The sequence below is a fragment of the Acomys minous genome (genome assembly GCF_964271855.1).
Source record: "Acomys minous genome assembly, chromosome: 9".
NCBI lineage: Eukaryota > Metazoa > Chordata > Mammalia > Rodentia > Muridae > Acomys > Acomys minous.
The window spans coordinates 89,133,734-89,152,643 of NC_140490.1; the positions used below are offsets into that span (position 1 = coordinate 89,133,734).

Below are 18,910 nucleotides of genomic sequence, written 5' to 3' on the forward strand. Positions count from 1 at the left end.
AAACAACAAAAACATCGGCATGCATGTAACCAGACTTGAGAGAAGGAAAACTATAGCTATGGACCAACATGAAAGAACTTGAGAATACTGAACGGAAGGCATAGACTCAGACTAGACCATTTCATTAACTCAACTGTATTACTTGGGAAAATAGGCGTGAAAAGCAGGACAGATTACTACCAGACCCCACAGGAGGTGGAGCTGCTGTGTGGACTTCTCAAGGTAGGTGGTGAGCCTGGGACTCAGACAGGTCCTCTGTCTCACCTTACCACACTCACACTAATGCACTAAAAGCACGTGAAGATTACCGTGTGCCCATTGAAAGGAGAGGAGGACTTTTGTAGAAGCCAGCTGGCTGCCGACGTCCGTTCCCAGTGTGGGGCTAGCCTTCACCCTCAGACTGCCTTCTTTAAGTTACTTTTTATTCAGATTTATTAAACACTAATCAGGCATGGTCACACACTCGGGAGGCAGAGGCAGGCAAATCTCTGTGAGTTCGAGGCCAGCCTGGTCTACAAAGTGAGTCCAGGACAGCAAAGGCTACACAGAGAAACCCTGTCTCAAAAAAAAAAAAAAAAAAAAAAAAAAAAGATTAAACACTGTTGAATAAATCATATACATATATATAGTGTTATGGGTTTTTAAATCCCCCCTCATGCCTACCTTAATGATAAATGGGAGCAGCACTGTTCCCATTCCTGCTGGAGGCTTCTAGCCAAGCCGAGATCTGAGCACCTGGCTCCAGAGGCTATGCTCAGCCACCCACCATGAGCTACATGCATAACCGCAGACACAAAGCACTATCCAATGGCCTCAATTGATTTGGAAGAGAATTCTAACACCAGCGATAAGTATATTTTTAGAGCTTCATTACCTTTTGTGTAAATTTTCCAAAGATTAAATAATGTATTTTATATAGATCGTGCTTATGGCTGTTTTAATCTCTGTCACCTTAATGGGAGCCTTACTAAAAATATTTCACTACACACAGATCTTTAAATGTATTTGTAGTTCTTAAACATGTTCTAAAATTATGGTATCATATCTGTATGAACTGAAATGTAATTTCCTCTATATTCTTGATTGCACTTTCACTACGGGAACTGAAGCTATCCAGGAGGCAAATGGCAAAGAGCCACGCACTGACATGGAGGGCAGTCTACCAGCCTAACGTTTACAGTCAACCACATGTAAGTGTTTATTGTGCATACGCTCAGCTTGAGCTCTGCTATCATCAATATCAAGTCTCATGACTTTGCTTAATTTCTACTTATTCTAGCATCCTTTCATTTTTTTATAATCCTATTACACTTTCTAATGTTGTATGGCATTGGTTAAAAAAAAATGTAGCGCAAAAAGGTCCCTAAGCAAAGACCTGCAGTCTGAAATGTCTGTCACATAATACTGGAAAGAGAAGTCCTTTAAACTCCAGCTGAACAACTCCTGTGACTCTTGGCCCCGGCGCAGGAGCACGTGTGGCAGCATCCCCACGTCTCCATTCTATCAGGGTAGCACTGCACAAGAAAGAGGCAGCAAGTAGGCATTTCTCCAGCACAGGCTTCAACAGGATTCAACATCCTGACTCCACCGTCTCCACCCCAGCTGGGTAGGGTTGCACATACCTGGAACCCCAGCACGTGAGCACCAAGGCAACGGCACTATAAGTTTAAGGTCAGGCTGAGCTACAGAGAGCAAGACTCTAAGGGAAAATAAAAGCCCTGCTTATTATGATTTGAGAACGATTCCTGTTTGTGAGTGGACAAGAGTTAACACTAACATGTCACAGAAACTCCCTTTCCAGGATTAGGAAAGAAAGTAACTGCATGTTGGGTATCTTTTTAGTCAACAGTATCAACCTGGCCAGGCACTGGTGGTGCACACCTATAATCCCAGCACTTGAGAGGCGGAGGCAGGTGGAGATTCCTGTGAGTTCAAGGCCAGCTTGGTCTACAGAGAAAGTTCCATGACAGCTAGGGCTACACAGAGAAACTCTGTATCCAAAACGAAAACAAACCAAAAAAAGAGTATCAACCTGTGAATGTTCACTTACCTATAAAGGAAAGGAAAATTCTTTATCTGGGATACACAGACATGCAATCCCAATTCTTAAACGCCTTTGCTTATGTGCATACGTTTACTTCTTTAAAAAGAGACTGCACATATTTTACGTCAGGGAATCTAAGAAAGGTTAGCATATACCCCTGGTTCCAGGGTGGAGCACTGCTCAGGAGCACACTGCTGTCTAGGTTCAGTCCTCAGTTCCACACTGCCACCAAAACACATTCAAGAAACTCACTGGCTGGAGATAAATCGATTTTGGCTAGAAACACCCAAGGGAAGGACAATTTTGAAAGTATATTTATTAATATCTGATTATACATATTGTATTCTGTTAGAGCTGGGGAAGGAGACCCCTCAAATGAGATAACAAACTTGCTGTCTTTTACAAAATCTAATCAGGACTGACAATGTTATGGTTAGTTCTTGATTCCTGAGGATTTGAACATCATTAAGTTTTCTGTGAATTTACAACAAGACACTCATGTTAATATTTAAATTACAGTATGTCTGAAAAAATAGTTAGCAAGGAAAACCATCATCCAATGTATATATCAGCTCAAGTGTGAGTACACTGAAGCCCTGTTGATCTGCAGTTGAATACCATTTAAATATTTCTCTCTTCAGAGGCTTATTTCAAATAAATGAACTTACTATAATCTATCCAGACCGTAGTGACATTATTTTTAACTAAAGGTAAAACAATTATCTGCCACTTTCTTCCCAATTTTAGGTGTCCAGGGAGTCAGTATGTGAACGCTAATGTGGAAGAATAATGAACAAAGAACATTTTTTTAAAAAAAGAGAGAAAATACTGGTACTATAAAATGGTGACTAATCTGATATAATCAAATCCAGAATCATTAATATAAACATTTATAATAATGAAAATATAAATTATTAATTATGCAGCATGCTTTAGGGCCATCTCTACAGTTAGTATCAATTACAAACATTAAATACCTTCAGTCCATCCTTTGCTCATAATTCTCTAAGCCATGTTTACATAATAAAAAACATTTCAAATCCATTCTGTCTCTTCTGACTCAACAGTCAAAGTATTCAGCTTGGGCTGAGAAAGTCGCTCTGACCTTAACTGATGAGTCCAGGTAGGGCGCTGTGACTCTGCCCCAAAAGCTGGAACCAAGGAACAGTGCCAGAACTCTTAAGTGTTAGGATTACTTGCAAGATATGTCCAAAGAAATGGTTAAGCAGGCAAATGCAATAAAAAAAAAAAAAACAAGCGTTTCCAAAAAATGTTTTTGTATTAAAGTTTTAAACCTTCCTTTTCATCCCAAAGGCATCATTTTATTATATGTTCAAAAAAGGCCATGATTAATCCACGAAACTATTAACTAGCATACTGTTACAAAAATAAAGCTAGTAGCTTGTTGGGAACTAAATTTACTCAAAATCTTTATTCTTTTAAAATCAATAAGTGACTTACTAGTTTCATTCTCACAGTGGTAAATTACTGAAAGCCTGTCATAGTGCAGTTATTATTTAATCTTATGTCTTAGATTAGACTTGATTTAAAGTAAAAATCTGTCTAAATGCCACTAAGATTTGAATTTAATGTAATGAGGAAACCTGAGTTTGGATGTAGAATAATTCATTCTTTTTCCCAGTATCACAGAATGCCTTCAAACCTAGTGAAGCTTCAAGTGGGAGTCTATGGCTTAGTCTGAGTTTTCTTTGAATATTAAGTAAATCTTAAATTTAAAGCAACTGTTGGAGGATAACTGTTCCCAAAACAATGTAAACTATTATAAAATGTCTCAGCAAAGACATCAGCAGCTCCCGTGAGTCACGGGGAGGCGGCACCGGCTGGTCACGCTGTGCCTCCCCTCTGCCATCAACGCATCCTTTCAAAGTCTCTGACACAGCTGCTTCATCAACTTCAGGCTCAACTCTTTAAATCGCGTATTTACTGGCTGTGTACAGTATATGCACTAACTTTCCCATGACTTGAGATCAACATGGATTAAAGACATACACAAACACACACAGGCGGTACAGGGGATGGGAGGCAATGGTTAGGGATCTGGACCTGTCCTTCGGCAGCTTCATGTCAGCTTCTCAGAAGCAGCTTCGGCCTACACTCCAAATCCAATCTTACTATCTGCTTCTCAGCCCTTGGAAAACTAGCATCGGAAATAAAGTGGGCTTTGACTCTAGAGCACTGCCATACAGAGTTCCCACAGATGCGACCTAGGAAATGACAGGTTATCGAGCAGTTTATAGCATCCGTGTCAGTGGAAAAGTCTCGTGACAATTCTGATGATTTCATACCATCATTTCACAACAGGATCTGCAGACGCGGTGCTCTCGGGTACATCTCCACTGCTTGTTTTAGTTTCTTCTGAAAGAGGAATAAAAATATCAGTGGAAATATTTATGTCAATTTTAAGAAAACAATAAATACAATTTGAGAAAAACTATACTACTAAATGTCAATTTATAAAGTTGCATCCATGAAATATTTTTCTAGTATCGCAAGTTATACTAGTTTGTTTAAGTATGTTAAGAACTCTTCGTTCTGTTCAGCAAGGCCAGACAAGAAATCACCTTTGTGATATACTGACATTACTGACGGAACACAGCTAGAATGCGTGTGTCAGAATAGTCAGATGAGTTACTTACCATCAGTACAGAGTGTTTATTTTGCGTGTACAGTACAGGTGTATGTGTACACATGTGTATGTGCCTATGTGCATACACTCACACATGGAAGCCAGGTGACTGACACTGTGAACCTCTTACCTCTGTCCTTTTCTTCATTTTTAAAATTTACGTATTTTATTTTGTGTGTATGGGTATTTTGCCTACATGTAAGCCTGGTGCCCAAGGAGGCCAGAACAGGGCGTCAGACCCCCTGGAACTGGAATTACAGATGGTTGTGAGCTGCAGTGTGGGTGCTGGGAGGGGAGGCCAAACCCTGGCCATCTGCAAGAGCAGCCAGTGCTTTTGACTGTGGAGAGCCATCCCAGCCTCTCCTTGTTTTTAGAAGAAGGGTCTCTAACAGAACCTGGACCTCTCTGCTTGCCTAGACTGGCCGGCCAGTGAGCCCCCATGGGACAGCTGGGTCTGCAGACACATGGCCCCATGCCTGGCTTTACATGAATGCTGGAGATGCATTTTTCTTACTGAACCATCTCCCAGCCCCTTGTCTTACTTTCTGAGACTTTACAAGCCAGACTGATCTAGAGCTTAATATGTAGCCCAAGGCAGCGCTGAACCCAGGGGCCTTTGTGCTTCAGCTTCCCAAATACAGAAATTACAGGCATGAGCCACTGCACCCAGATATAGACAGACAGATTTGGTGTTTCAAGACAGGGTTTCTCTGTGTAGCCCACGCTGGCCTCTTATTATTTGTGCCAATGAATTCTTGGCACTTTGTGTAAAATGTTGCATGCACATATTATGCGTTAGCAGATGACAACTATTTGACCAATGCACTAAGCAACTCTCATCACTTGAGCAAACTGCAGCTCAACAGTCTTAAGAAGGAGACTGAGCAGGCCTGTGAGTAACATCAAGCAGGTCCCTGAGGAACAAGACAACGCCAGGACGGCCAGGGTGGCTGCTGCAGTCTTCGAGCTTCAGGCCTTAGAGCAAACACATAACCCATTTGCAGTGTGCTCAGTCAGCTCTGCCATGAAATGGCTTAGCAAAAGCAAAGCAGCAACTGGTTTTCTCATGATTTAGATGGCCCCGGCTCACATTTCAGATGCCATTTGCCTGCTCATGCTGTCTTGAACAGGAACCCAAACAGTAGGATGGATAAGTTGCGCTGTACAGACTAAGCATCTTGAGTTATTTTCAAGCACATGCTTGTTAATCCAGATTTTAGGATATGTGTCTTATACCTAACACTGGTAAGTAACGTCTAACAGATGCAACACTGACAAGAATAAACTAGTTCACAAGTGTCTACCCAAATGAACTGCTTCACTCATTACAAAAATGGAGGAGGTACCTTAAAATATAAAGTAAAAAAAATTTAAGAGTAATCTTATTTTATGAAAATATTTTACCTATCAGTTTATAAAAATTAATATAACACACAGACAAGAGAAACACAAAGAAAAACTCTGTTACCTAGTTCCTGTCAGTTTTATAACCTCCACAACAGGAAAAAAGGAGCTATCAGAGAAGACAATATTCTAAGAGAAATGGAGCTACTAATTGTGCCACGCAGAGCATGGCTTGTCCACACTGAGGCAAGTGTGCTGGCCTCATCAGTCCACAGAGGAGAGTGGGCACAAGGCTTTCCTTGGTGGCCCAGACGGAAACAACTTGTCTGTCGGACACAGTATTCACTCTGCAGTGCTCACCACGCAGAGTGAACGATGTTTATCATCCCCTCAGCAGCCTCCTGAGTCACCGTCATCGCCATCTTCTACTCAGCACAGCTGTCTGCAGCTGCTCTCAATCAGCCTCTTTCCCTCCTCACTGCCTCCCACCTCACTCAGGCTTGACAGAGCTGCCTCTGGTAAGGGAACTAGGACACGGCTTAGGGAACACAGTAAAGCTTTCTTCCACATCACACGTGACCCATACAGGTGTCGGGAAGATTCGTTTCTAGGGCTATATTGTTTTCCAAAAGATTAAGTGAACTAGAAACCTGACAAGAAAGTGGGGCACTAGTGTCTACTGTCAAGACTCAGCGGTCTTCGCACATTTACACACCCACTGACCTTCCTTCTCTTTCTTTTCTTGGTTCTCTTCAGCCGCAGTCTTGTCTGCTCTGAAGAAAATTCTTGCACTACTCAGTGAAAAATATAGCAATTCAAATTCCTACAGGAGAAAAGTTAAAGAAAAAAGAAAAAGGGAAATACTTATAGCAAAACACAAAGTGGTAATGTCTCTAAAATGACTTCTAAGCTCCCTGGCCATTCTTGTGCACATATGTGCCTGCTCACACGCGTCACTGGGTATGTGTGTATGTGGGTTTGTGTGTGGTGGCCCAAAGTTGAAGTCGGGTGTCCTCCTTGACCACTCTCCACTTGGCCTGTCACTGCACCAGGGGCTCACTGATGCTGGGTAGACGAGCTAGCCGGCTCGCTGGAGGGTACTTCCTGCATCTGCCTTCTAAGTGCTAGGATTACAGGCAACTATGCCTCCCCAGCTGTTACATGGGCCTGAGGAGCTGAACCAAGTCCTCAGGCTTGCAGGGCAAGCAAGCACTTTATCCACTGAGCCATCTTGCCTAACCTCACCTACTTTTTTTTTTTTAATGACCAAATGGCTTCCAAATATAATTCTAACAAACTCTTTTTACTGCTATCATCTCACATGCTAAAGCGAGAACGCCATATGGCTCCAGCTATCAAGTGTAAGCACATCAGAAAGTTAATCAGAGGCTATTTGGATCCACTACCTGTAGATAGACCTCCAGGCGCTTCTGAGTGAGGTTCATGGTTTGTAGCAGTTTTTCATCTTGACTAGTTGACTGCACACTCTGCTGCTTAGCCACTGCTCTTATCTCCTTTATGTACTTTTCTCTAACAGACTGGAACCAATGAAGTGAATCAAACTCCTGGTACTGATCCAAAAGCTTTAGGGTATAAGCCACACCTACAGTCATTAGCAAAAACAAAATGTAAATTACAGTGAGTACAGAAGAAGTTCTTCTGTCTTCCTGCTTCACCAGAGCTCCAGTCACTTAGCTAGTCACTTCAACCAGCACTTTCAAATCACATTTTACAGCAAAAATAATAAAGTTAACCAGCTTCTCTTCTAGGTTCTGCTTAAAAAAAAAAAAAAAAGTGAAGCGTATTTTTAAAACTAAAGAAACCACAAGAATATAGTAATACAACCATGGACATTATCAGGAAACCAGAGAAAAAAGAAAAAAGGAAAAGTTTCATGATACAAACCTCTGAAGCTGAACAGACAGAAATGAGGTTACAGAGGCACTGATGAAACAAAATGTAAGCAAACCACAATGAACAAGCCCAAACAGAAGGGCAAAGCAGACAGAAGTGAGCTACACCGTAGCATTACATGACAGCACAGATGACAGAAAAGGCCTTGTTTACAAGCAAGTACTAACAGCAGGCGCTGCTGAGGGAAGCAGTCTGCTATAAGGCACACAGAAACTTATTTCCAAGCAGTTTTTCTGAGAGTTCACTTTAAGGTAAACACAAACTGATGGGAAATAGTTCAGTTAAGCTTACCCATGGCAAAACCATCATCAGTAAATGCAGCTCCTATCTTGTTTTTTTTATTCAATTTCTCTTTGCAACTTATAGAGTGTTCTACAAAGTTGAGAGTCTAAAAAGAGATAAGATACAGGAAAACAATTGAGCTAACAAAATTTGCTAAATTAAGGCACTATAATAGACATTTCAAGAATTACAAAGAGAATTTCCTCTCAACTACTGAGCAAACTGTCTCTTGGTGAGGACACAAATCCACAGAAGCGTCTCCTGAGGGCGTGTCTCCCGAGGCCTCTAAGTCTGAGCATTCCCTCCACTGATATTTAACGCTGGCACAGTGCTCTTTGGGAAGTTACTGTGCACAGTTCAGAGAGAAAACATTGAGTCTTGGAAGATGCAGACCCAAAGTCAAACACAAGGAAACATGGACAGCACCAACTGTTTCACTTCACCTCAAAACAGAAGCATTTTGAAAAAAGCAATCCTCTGTCTGCCTTCACAGTTTGTCCTAAAATACTACTTACGCAGTCATGGCTCTTACTACCTATTAAATAGCTGACAATCACAATTTGTGAAAAATATCCAATTAAATCTTTTTTGGCAGCTCACTAATAGGTCTTTGTACTGCACTTAGTCTAGTATATAATTAAATTTTTTTTTAAATTCAGGCTCTTTCCAAAGTTCACCAATGGTTTCACAGCTGCCTACCATGGCCTGAATATAATGCTCTCCAGATTAAAGAAATATGGGAGAATCCACGTTTGTACAGGATTATCAAATAACGCAAGTTTATCCTGAACACTGAGCAGATATATTTGAGCACCTCTGTCACATCAGTGATAAAACTAATAGTAAACAATGAATGTATAAAACAGAAAATATGTGAAGAGAAAGGTGGCCAGCAATGGATGACACTTTCCAGGTGTTGATACTTGTATATTATGTAGTTAGCAATCAGGGTAAGTTTGTTTGTTTTTGGTTTGTTTTATGTGTATGTTTATATATAAATATATAAACACACACATACACTGCACCATATACATGCAGTACAGTGCCCACGGAGGCCAGAAGAAGGTGTCAGATCCCCTGGGACTGCAGACACAGATGCCCGAGCTGCCATGTAAGTGCTGAGCATCAAACCCTTTTCCTCTGTAAGAGCCAGTGCTCAGCGCCACTGACTGAGCTCTCCAGCAATCTTTGTTGTTATTGTCATTTTAAGACACCACCGGATATAGTCCAGGCTCCCCAGGGATAACTGAACTCTAAGTCATCCTCCTTCCACCTACCTCCCCAAACTACAGGCAGGGTGTGCAGTGCTGGAGACAGAGCCCTCAATCCTGCATGCCAGAGAAGCACTCCGTGGAGCAAAGCCACATCCCAAACTGTGAAAACCTACTCTTGATGCAATTCGGATGGAATAAAAAGCTATCAATGCCTGTAGATGTTCAGACTTTAAAGATAGCCACTAAAAACTTTCAACGAAAGATGTGAAACAGAAATGTTCTAAGAACAAATTTATTGTTAATATATACCTTCCAGCCTCTCACTGCAATACTTGCTATTATAATGTAATTTTTGATAATGAGCTATTTTAAAAGAAAACATATTTTAGGAGAACACACTACAAAATTTATTTTAGGTGCTAATATTTACAACTGAAAGGAGAAATTATCCCCGAAATAAGCTTTTAAAAGATATGATGGTGTTGCAAAAATTATGGTCATTTCTGAACTGTTGCTTTTCCTGCTGTTTTCCAACCGATCCAGACCATGCTAAGAAGCATCTTTATAAATGGGTGCTAACTGATCATTTGGTATGTACTAGATAGAATGTTAACAATGAAGCCATATGTTTATATCTGGATTTAAATCAATTTCAAACAATCATTTATTATTCTGCTTTACTTTGAAGAACATAAACTTACTTCATTTATACTATCAATAAAGTTTTATTTGGGGTAAGGGGAAAAAAAGCTATGTTGGAACAAGTGACACTACAATAAGTTCATCTATGCTATGCAGTTAGATTATCACTAACTGTGTGAGGATCCTGTGGCATGCAGGTGAGAAATCCACTCAAACAACTGACAGGCACTAGGATTTCTTTTGCCATTACCAGTCAGAGCCTGTCCACTATACGCCTGCTGCTGCAGAGCTGGCAAGGCCAAGCTCTAGGTCACAAGCCGACTTCATAAGGCGTGGACATAGGCCACGCTCTCTGGGAGCCGGGTCTGTATTCCCACCTGTGACACCTCATTTCCAGCTCTGAGAACACTCACGAGAGGAGGGACGATGATGTAGAAGTTGCGGAGATGTATGTTCTTTGGCCTTCGAAACTCGGGAGCAAAAACATCCACGAGCATTTTGAAATATTCCGTGCCTTCAGCAGAATTTCGTGTATGATCACTAAGAACTGAGTCCAAATGCCTACAACACAAACAAACCAACCAACCAGAACATTCCTTGGTTCCTTTTCAAAGGCACAGCTTTTTAAAACAACATGTCTCCCATTAGGTTAGGAAATACCACTCCAAGCATCTGACCCATTAAGTTGCTAGCTAGGTTTATATTTCTTCTTTTTTGGTGGGTGGGGGGATTGAGACAGGGTTTCTCTGTGTAGTCTTGGCTGTCCTGGACTCACTTTGTAGACCAGGCTGGCCTCGAACTCACAGACATCCATCTGCCTCTGCCTCCCGAGTGCTGGGATTAAAGGTGTGAGGGGAGAAGCCATGTTCACTGTAAATACATTCTGCTGTTAACCCTCCTCACAATGTTTCTCTGCATCTGCTCACCCTCACTCTAGTCTTCTTTTAGAGGCTGAACCTTAGTTACAGTCTTCAGAACCAGCATCTGCTTTGGCTGGGGGATTAAGTACAACCACTACCATTCTCAACCTCCACCAGTGGAAGGTTCTGTAACAGTCACGCGACACAAGCACAGCTGCTCTTTGCCCTGTGACACAGCCATATCCTCATAGCCTGGCACTGTGGTAACTGAAGACCCTAGGCTACTGAGCAGGACAGCTGAGCCATAGAGCACACTGCCGCAGCGTGCCCTGCGCTCTCCTTGCGGATCTCCAGGCTGCCTTTCAGTGCCCCCTGCTGCCCCTGCCCAGCATCACTACAATCACAGTGCTTACTGCTTGCCTGGAAAGAGAGCCAAATTAAAAGACAAGAAATATGGTTTCAAGTGAATGCTTATCATTTTTACATTGTAAAGATTAAAGCTAAAATTACTTTATTTGGATCAAGGGCCACCTATATATTCAACTGTTTCTTAAAAGTAGGCATCCATGAGCCGGGCGTGGTGGTGCACGCCTTTAATCCCAGCACTTGGGAGGCAGAGGCAGGTGGATCGCTGTGAGTTCGAGGCCAGCCTGGTCTACAAAGTAAGTCTAGGACAGCCAAGGCTACACAGAGAAACCCTGTCTTGAGGGGAAAAAAAAGTAGGCATCCACTAACTTTTTAGCCACCACCTCAGTGTCCACATGGCTGCTGGGAACTGAAGTCCTCCATACCAGCAGCAAGGGCTCTTACAGTGAGCCATGTCTTTGGCACTGGACGAATTAATTTTTACAAATGAGGTGTTAGTTATCACCTAAGGTCAGTCACTGTAGACAGGAGTGTGTGACAAGTAGCTGCTTGTGGACAGCATGTCTCAGATCTTAGAACACTGTACTCTTCTGAAAACAATGTATTTCCTAAGCTGACACTACAAAGCACTGTCCCATGTATTTTCCCACCTTAACTTTCCAACCTTGCGCCCTCATCAGGTTACCTGGCTGCCCTAAGTGTTTCTTCGGCAAGCCCTTCTTCCTTCACCAGCTCTTCAAAACTCACAATGTCTTCAAGGTCCGGCACAAACCTATGTGAGGATTTGAGAAGGAATACATGAGGACAAGTAAAATATATGCGACCCCAACACATAGACGAAAAGTACTATGGAGCATCAAAAGATAAATAAGAACTCAGGAAAAACTGCATTTCAAGTAATCTTGTTAATATCACTTTGGTTCCAAGTTAAATTTTATTTGTGATTACATTCTGATATTCAAAATCATGCAATCTTTACATTCATTAGTTATGCTGATAAAAGTGAAACCACCATAATCTTAAAAGAAATATTTTCAAAAATATTTCAAAAATTATATATTTCTTTTCTTTAAAAAATATTCTCTACAGATGGATTTATTTCCATTTTATGTGTATGGGTGTTTGCCTGCCTATGCAGGCTGAACAGGAGGGTATGACCCCCAGAACTGGAATGGCAGCCAGTTGCTTGCAGCCACATGGATGTTAGGAATGGACCAAGTACTCTGAGGAGTAGCTGCTGAACCACTTCCCAAGCCCCATAATAACAATCTTAAAATATCAGAGAAACAATTCCTCAGGTGTTAGGATTAATGCTTTCTGCATTAGGAAGAAAGCAATTTAACTGAGAACACACCAAGGGGCAGAGGGCTGGGCAGTAACAGGAGGTCCACAGCCTTCAATATAGGTGACAAGGATAAATGCCTTCTCTACAGTCATCACGAAAGATTAAATTGCACAAACAAGGTAGAAATTATGTTTGAATCCATACCTAATGGCATTGCTGCTACAATGAAGACCACCAGATCTTATCATGCGTATATAGCCCATAGCATTACCTTCAAAAATCACATACAAGAAAGCACATCTTTATAAGAGCAATTCTAACATCAGGACAAGTTACATTAGTATTCAACTCAGAAGTCTCCAACCCTAAATACCACTGTATTCTGCTGCACTTTTATTTCTATTCTGCAAAAAGCAACTGTTGCAGATTTATGCATTTAAAAGTAGACATAAATGATCAGACATTTTAAAATTACAGTAAAATCTCTCTCTCTCTCTCTCTCTCTCTCTCACACACACACACACACACACACACACACACACACACACACACACACACACTCACTCTGAAGCATCAGGTAAACTTTACTTGGTACCTCCCAAATTTGTCTCTCTAGCCTGGACTCCTCTGATCTCTAGACTTTAATCCAGTACTCATACCTATATATTAAAGACAAATTAAAATTTTTAATTACACCCAAGTCAAACTAAAGCTTAAAAAAAAAGATTTATTTATTATTTATACATACTTTGCCTGCATGTATGCCCACATGCCAAAAGGCGGCACCAGCTCTCATGATAGATGGTTGTGGGCCACCATGTGGGTGCTGGGAATAACTCAGGACCTTTGGAGGAGCAGGCAGTGCTATTAACCTCTGAGCCATCTCTCCAGCCCTCCGCCCCCAAACTAAAGCTCTTTATCACCAACTCTATTTGCTACTTCAGACACTGGCCATTCTATCCTTCCAATTGCTTGGAGCAAATGCCATGACATCATCCCTGACTCCTTGCTTTCTTTCACATTTCACTCTTAATCAGTGGACAAATTACACTGGCTCTACCTTGAAAATAGAGCCAGAATCTAGCTGAAGATCTAGCTCAGTGGTAGCACGCCGTGTGATGTGTGAGGGCCTGGGTTCACTGCACAGGAGCAGTGGGCATGAGAGAAGAGGATCAAAACCACCTATCAAAGTCTCTGACTTGACTTCCCCCATTTACCTAACCTTCAGCACCAATAATACCCTCCAGCTCATCAACAGCTGGACTCCACAAACTCAGGGGGGCTGCCATGTCCTTCGTGAAAACTCCAATAGTTCCATCTCATAATGGCATCAGATTTCCATGTGTCAACCCAGCCCTGCATGATCCTGCCTAGAGCTGCTGGTCCACTTTGTGTCCTGCTACTCAGGTCTTCATTAGCTTCATTCCACGACTATTCCAGACTGTCCCTCAGAACTGCACAGGGTTTTTACACCTCCCATTCCTCTCTGGTATTCTTTCCCTGGTCACACACAGGCTCATTCCATTCCATTACTTAGGTCCCTGACCGCTCAGCCTCACTATACTTTACCTAGAATTATTGCTGTCTAGCGATCTCTTTGTCTGCCTCTCTCCCCAACTAGGATAAGGATACACTGAGTATGGCATCTGACATCTTCACTATCTCATCCCTAGAGCAACCATGTCCTGGGCTACAGTAGGAATGTGATATATAATGGGACTGAAATTGTTGGGAAGAACAAAATAGGCCAAACAAAAAGGTAACAGTTAATACTTCATAAGCATTACAGTCTTATATTAACACTACACAGTAAGGACAAAGGTAACAGTTAATACTTCATAAGCATTACAGTCTTATATTAACACTACACAGTAAGGACCAAAGTAACAGTTAATACTTCATAAGCATTACAGTTCTTATATTAATGCTACATAGGAAGGACCAAGATCTACATTAAAGCCTATTCCAGTTGGTCAGGCTTTATGAAAAAAAAAAAAGTAAATTTAAATTGTAAATACCTAGTTTGACTATTTCAATTATGTTGACTGATTAAAATGTAAGAGGCTAGCTCAGAAAATAAAAAATTAAAAAAAAAAAAAGGCTAGCTCAGAATAATTTAAAAGTAAAAATCAGAGTCACACTACTTCAGTTCAAATCCAGATTCCACCATTTGTTAATTTAGAGCTAATTATATAAATTACTTATATGTAAACCTCGTCTGTTAAACTTCATTTATTGTCCTATCACCAGCAATTAAACCATATTTGTCATAAATAAACCCTCCAGAATGAGTGAACGGAAACAATACTTTTCATACTGTGGGTTGTTTCTGTCACAACCCTGAGAGCATGCTCAATAAATGTCAGCAGACAGGTATCAATCAAAAAGACGTGTCACGTGCTGGGCCTGGTGGGTGACGGCACCACCCATTTCTCAGCTTCTCAGTGGCTCCGTGTCTATTGCACAGGCTCACTGTGAGGACATTAACAGGGACAGCACATGTGAACAGTGGCTCCGTGTCTATTCCACAGGCTCACTGTGAGGACATTAACAGGGACAGCACATGTGAACAGTGGCTCCGTGTCTATTCCACAGGCTCACTGTGAGGACATTAACAGGGACAGCACATGTGAACAGCTCAGAGAAGATAGAGAGCTTTACATGCAGTTCTTCCCTTTAAAAATTATATACTGTGCACCAGAAGTCAAGCCTGCTTCTAAAGCGCAACACATCCCATACAAGAGTACAAAATGACATCACTCAGGTTCTAATCTACAATTAAATTTACATGAAACCTATTAAATACTAACCTCTACTTACCAGTTGATTCTTATTTATGAATGGAATTCTGAGGAGGTGTACTTAAGGGACTGTCTAATTTTATTTAACCATTTATCGAGTTTCTACCCAACACTTAGTAAGTGGGGTAAGTTCACAGACATCACATGAGCTGTGTCATATGCATGGTGTATGTGGTTCTTGTATTTCCCAATACTTTGAAGTGACTTACCAATCTGGCTGATAAGCTGCCTGAACTGGTCAAGGTAGCTCTGTCCCTCTGGTGTGATTCCAAGTTTTCTTATGCCACGATTGAATTTTTCTGCTCTATCAAAGGGATACTAAAAAGATAAATTTTAAATTATTTTTAGGCCCTTAAACCTTACAAATTTGATGCCAGTATGACTGACCTTTCTCATTTTATTTCTCATTATTTAAAAAAAAAAAGTCTAATGCCAAATCTATACAATAACAACAAAAACTTTATTGGTATTAAGGTCTTTAATGACAAACCTGTGTAAAAACAAAAAAACACCACTGGTATTCAATGCTTTTGTTGCTGTTGCCTTGGTATTAGTGAAAGGGAAAGCTGATGACACTCAACTTATTCCCCACCACCATCTTAGCCTTTAACGCCTAACTACTCCATCAGATTGAAAAAAGAAACTAAGCCCCCTGATGCATTTGTTCCCTGATGTGTAACCAAGTTTCTATAGGCCTGTTGCCAAAGAATTTATAAACACATTCCTTCCATACGAATACATAAGCTGTTCAAAATGCTAACCTTAGTGGCACAAACCTATGATCTCAGCATCTGGGAGATGAGAACAGAAAGAACAAAAGTTCAAGACTCAGGCTGGGCGGGTGATGCATGCCTTTAATCCCAGCACTCGGGAGGCAGAGGTAAGTGGATCACTGTGAGTTCGAGGCCAGCCTGGTCTACAAATTGAGTCCAGGACAGGCAAGGCTACACAGAGAGACCCTGTCTTGAAGGAAAACAAAAAACAAAAAACAAAAAACAAAAAACAAAAACAGCACTCAGGAGGCAGAGGTAGGTGGATCACTGTGAGTTCGAGGCCAGCCTACACAGAAAAACCTGTCTCAAAAAACAAAAGCAAAAAAAAGGAAGAAGAAGAAGAAGAAGAAGAAGAGGAGGAGGAAGAGGAGGAGGAGGAGGAGGAAGAGGAGGAGGAGGAAGAAGAAGAAGAAGAAAGGAAGAAAGAAAGAAAGGGGAAGAAGAAGCTCAAGACTCTGTTTGGCTACACATCAAGTGTGAGGCCAGCCTCACGAGACAGTCTCAAAACAAAACTGAACAAAATTTTCTAGTTACAGTCATCAATTTAGAAAAAAGAAAATAAGCCTTTCCAACTTGTGGCTAACAGCCTTAGAGGGCTGTCATTTGTTGCAATGACACCAGTTCTCAATGGCAGCATGCTTGTCATTTCCATCCCAGTAAAGAGACATGTCATACACCTCTCTACTGATGACTGTACTACTTTACTACAATGTAATACACTGAGGAACTACACAATCAGGCTAAGGTCAGAGGACTCTTAACTGTAATTCAGACACTACTATAACCAGCAAAGCAGATCCAGAACCATGTGACAGGTGTGGGCTCTCTACCTTCACAGTCATCACCTCTGCCCCTAACTTCCTATGGCTCCACAAGCTTTCTACCTCACCATGGGAAACCTGCACAGGGAGGGCAAAGAGAAAACAGGAGTCTTTCTGAGGGCAGCTTCTGTTGTTTTTATTTCAAGTTTATTGTTGTTTTCCTTATGGTACTGGGGATTGAACCCCGGACGTTCGGCATGGTAGACAAGCCCACTTCCAAGAAGCTACATCCCCTGCCCAAAAAACAGCATTCCTAAGAAGCACTGGTGGGAAATAACTGTGCAGTATTTCTCGAGGGTTTGACTGCTCTGCTTTGCAATAAGCAGTATTGTGTAGATGTGTGAAGATAAACGTTTACTGTAAAGAGCTAGAAGGGCCCCGCACTACACTGCTCACAGCAGCTACCTCCAGAAATGGAGCTAGGAAGAGATGTGAGGAAGATAGCAGATCTTGTGGCATTGTATATATGCTTTGAAATGAACATGGGTTAGTATGTGTATTACTGTAAAACAAAATAATCTCAACCACAATGATCATTTAACATTTCAGTATGCTTAAGCCTTCAGAGAACAAGGTCATCATAAGGAACACAGGAGACATGCGCAGAGACCGCTGAAGCCCAGCATAAGAGCCTGTCATTACAAGGCAGTCTAATTCAAATCCAGATTCTAAAGAATACATTGCATACCTTGTGGTCATTTTGGTCCTTGATCTCCCTGAAAAACCGAATATCTTTAATCAGTCTGGATTTAATATGTTCATCATACATAAACTGGCTAAATATATAGAACTTCTTTTTCAAAAACTGGTAGGTAAAATTAACCTATAAAATTAAAAAAGAAAAGTTAAAATACATTTTTGAATAAATGCTAAAGAGTGATGTAAAAGTACTATTTATAAAGTTCAATTAATATTGAAGCTGAAATATTTAAATTGTTTTTTTTTTTAACTGCTCAAAATCACAGAAATTTCTATAGACTTTTCATATATACTTTAACAAAAGCGGAAAGAAAGGAAAAAAGGATAATATTTTCATGACAGGATTAAGACCTACTCTGGGAAACAAAACATCAGACCTACAATGCAGCCCTAGTATTGAAGGCATTAAATAAGGGCACAGTGTGCCCTGCTCCTCCATCAGTAGGAGGCTGGAAGGACATCATGTAAGAAACAGGATGCTGGAGAAGGTGTCAAACCACCACATATCTGCATGGCTCTGAAGCCTTTCATACGCAGGGCAATGGGCCTGTTCCAGGGCTAGAGGCCTTTCCTCATTAAGTTTATGTCCCAGCAGAGTGGCAGGCAACATAAACATGTACTATCAAACCATTAAACCACAACTGCAATAATTTCTAAAAATGAAAAATGCAGGTGCTTTGAAAATGACTATCTAAAGGCCCAACCCAGTTTACTGAAGGGGTTTTCATTTTCTTTAAGTGAAAAGAATTTTAAAAGCCAGTATTCGCTGTATCAGTGGTGTAAATGCCTGGTATTTGATAGCCTAGGAAATTATTAAGGACTGCTTTGAAACTCAGTGTGCTGTTTTGTTAGGAACAGTATGTAGACTCTTTAAGAATTGGCTTTAAAAGGGACCTTGAGTGTTTGGAGAGATGACTCAGAAATTGAGATGTGAACTGAGATTCAAGAATTATACAGTTATACATAAAGTTTATAAACCAGACCCAATGACTCATTTCCAAAGTAATTTTCCGAGAACATAAGAGAACACACAAACACACACACACACAGAGTGAACTGACTTCCATTGCTAATAATAATTATGGTCCGGACAACTAAGAGACCTTACACTGCTTTTTCCAACTTAGCGTCCACCTCATTCAACACAATGTTAACAACAGGTATTTTTATTTATGCTATCAGAAAAATAGAAATTCAGGTATGATATAAACAGGGAGC

At 41.0% G+C, this 18,910-nt stretch overlaps 1 protein-coding gene across 1 annotated transcript in view; it reads right to left on the reverse strand.

Moving 5' to 3' along the window:
* Positions 1–2,340: 2,340 nt before the first annotated feature.
* WASHC4 (WASH complex subunit 4) overlaps positions 2,341–18,910 on the reverse strand; it is a 55,793-nt gene continuing 39,223 nt past the window's right edge. Inside the window, exons 25-33 of the mRNA XM_084796282.1 lie at positions 17,682–17,816; positions 15,609–15,717; positions 12,803–12,869; positions 11,999–12,085; positions 10,501–10,648; positions 8,241–8,337; positions 7,442–7,638; positions 6,759–6,858; positions 2,341–4,420 (exon numbers count right to left, since the gene is read on the reverse strand). Coding sequence (XP_084652408.1) covers positions 4,353–4,420; positions 6,759–6,858; positions 7,442–7,638; positions 8,241–8,337; positions 10,501–10,648; positions 11,999–12,085; positions 12,803–12,869; positions 15,609–15,717; positions 17,682–17,816 — 1,008 coding nt within the window. The 3' untranslated portion in view covers positions 2,341–4,352. The remainder of the gene's footprint in view (positions 4,421–6,758; positions 6,859–7,441; positions 7,639–8,240; positions 8,338–10,500; positions 10,649–11,998; positions 12,086–12,802; positions 12,870–15,608; positions 15,718–17,681; positions 17,817–18,910) is intronic.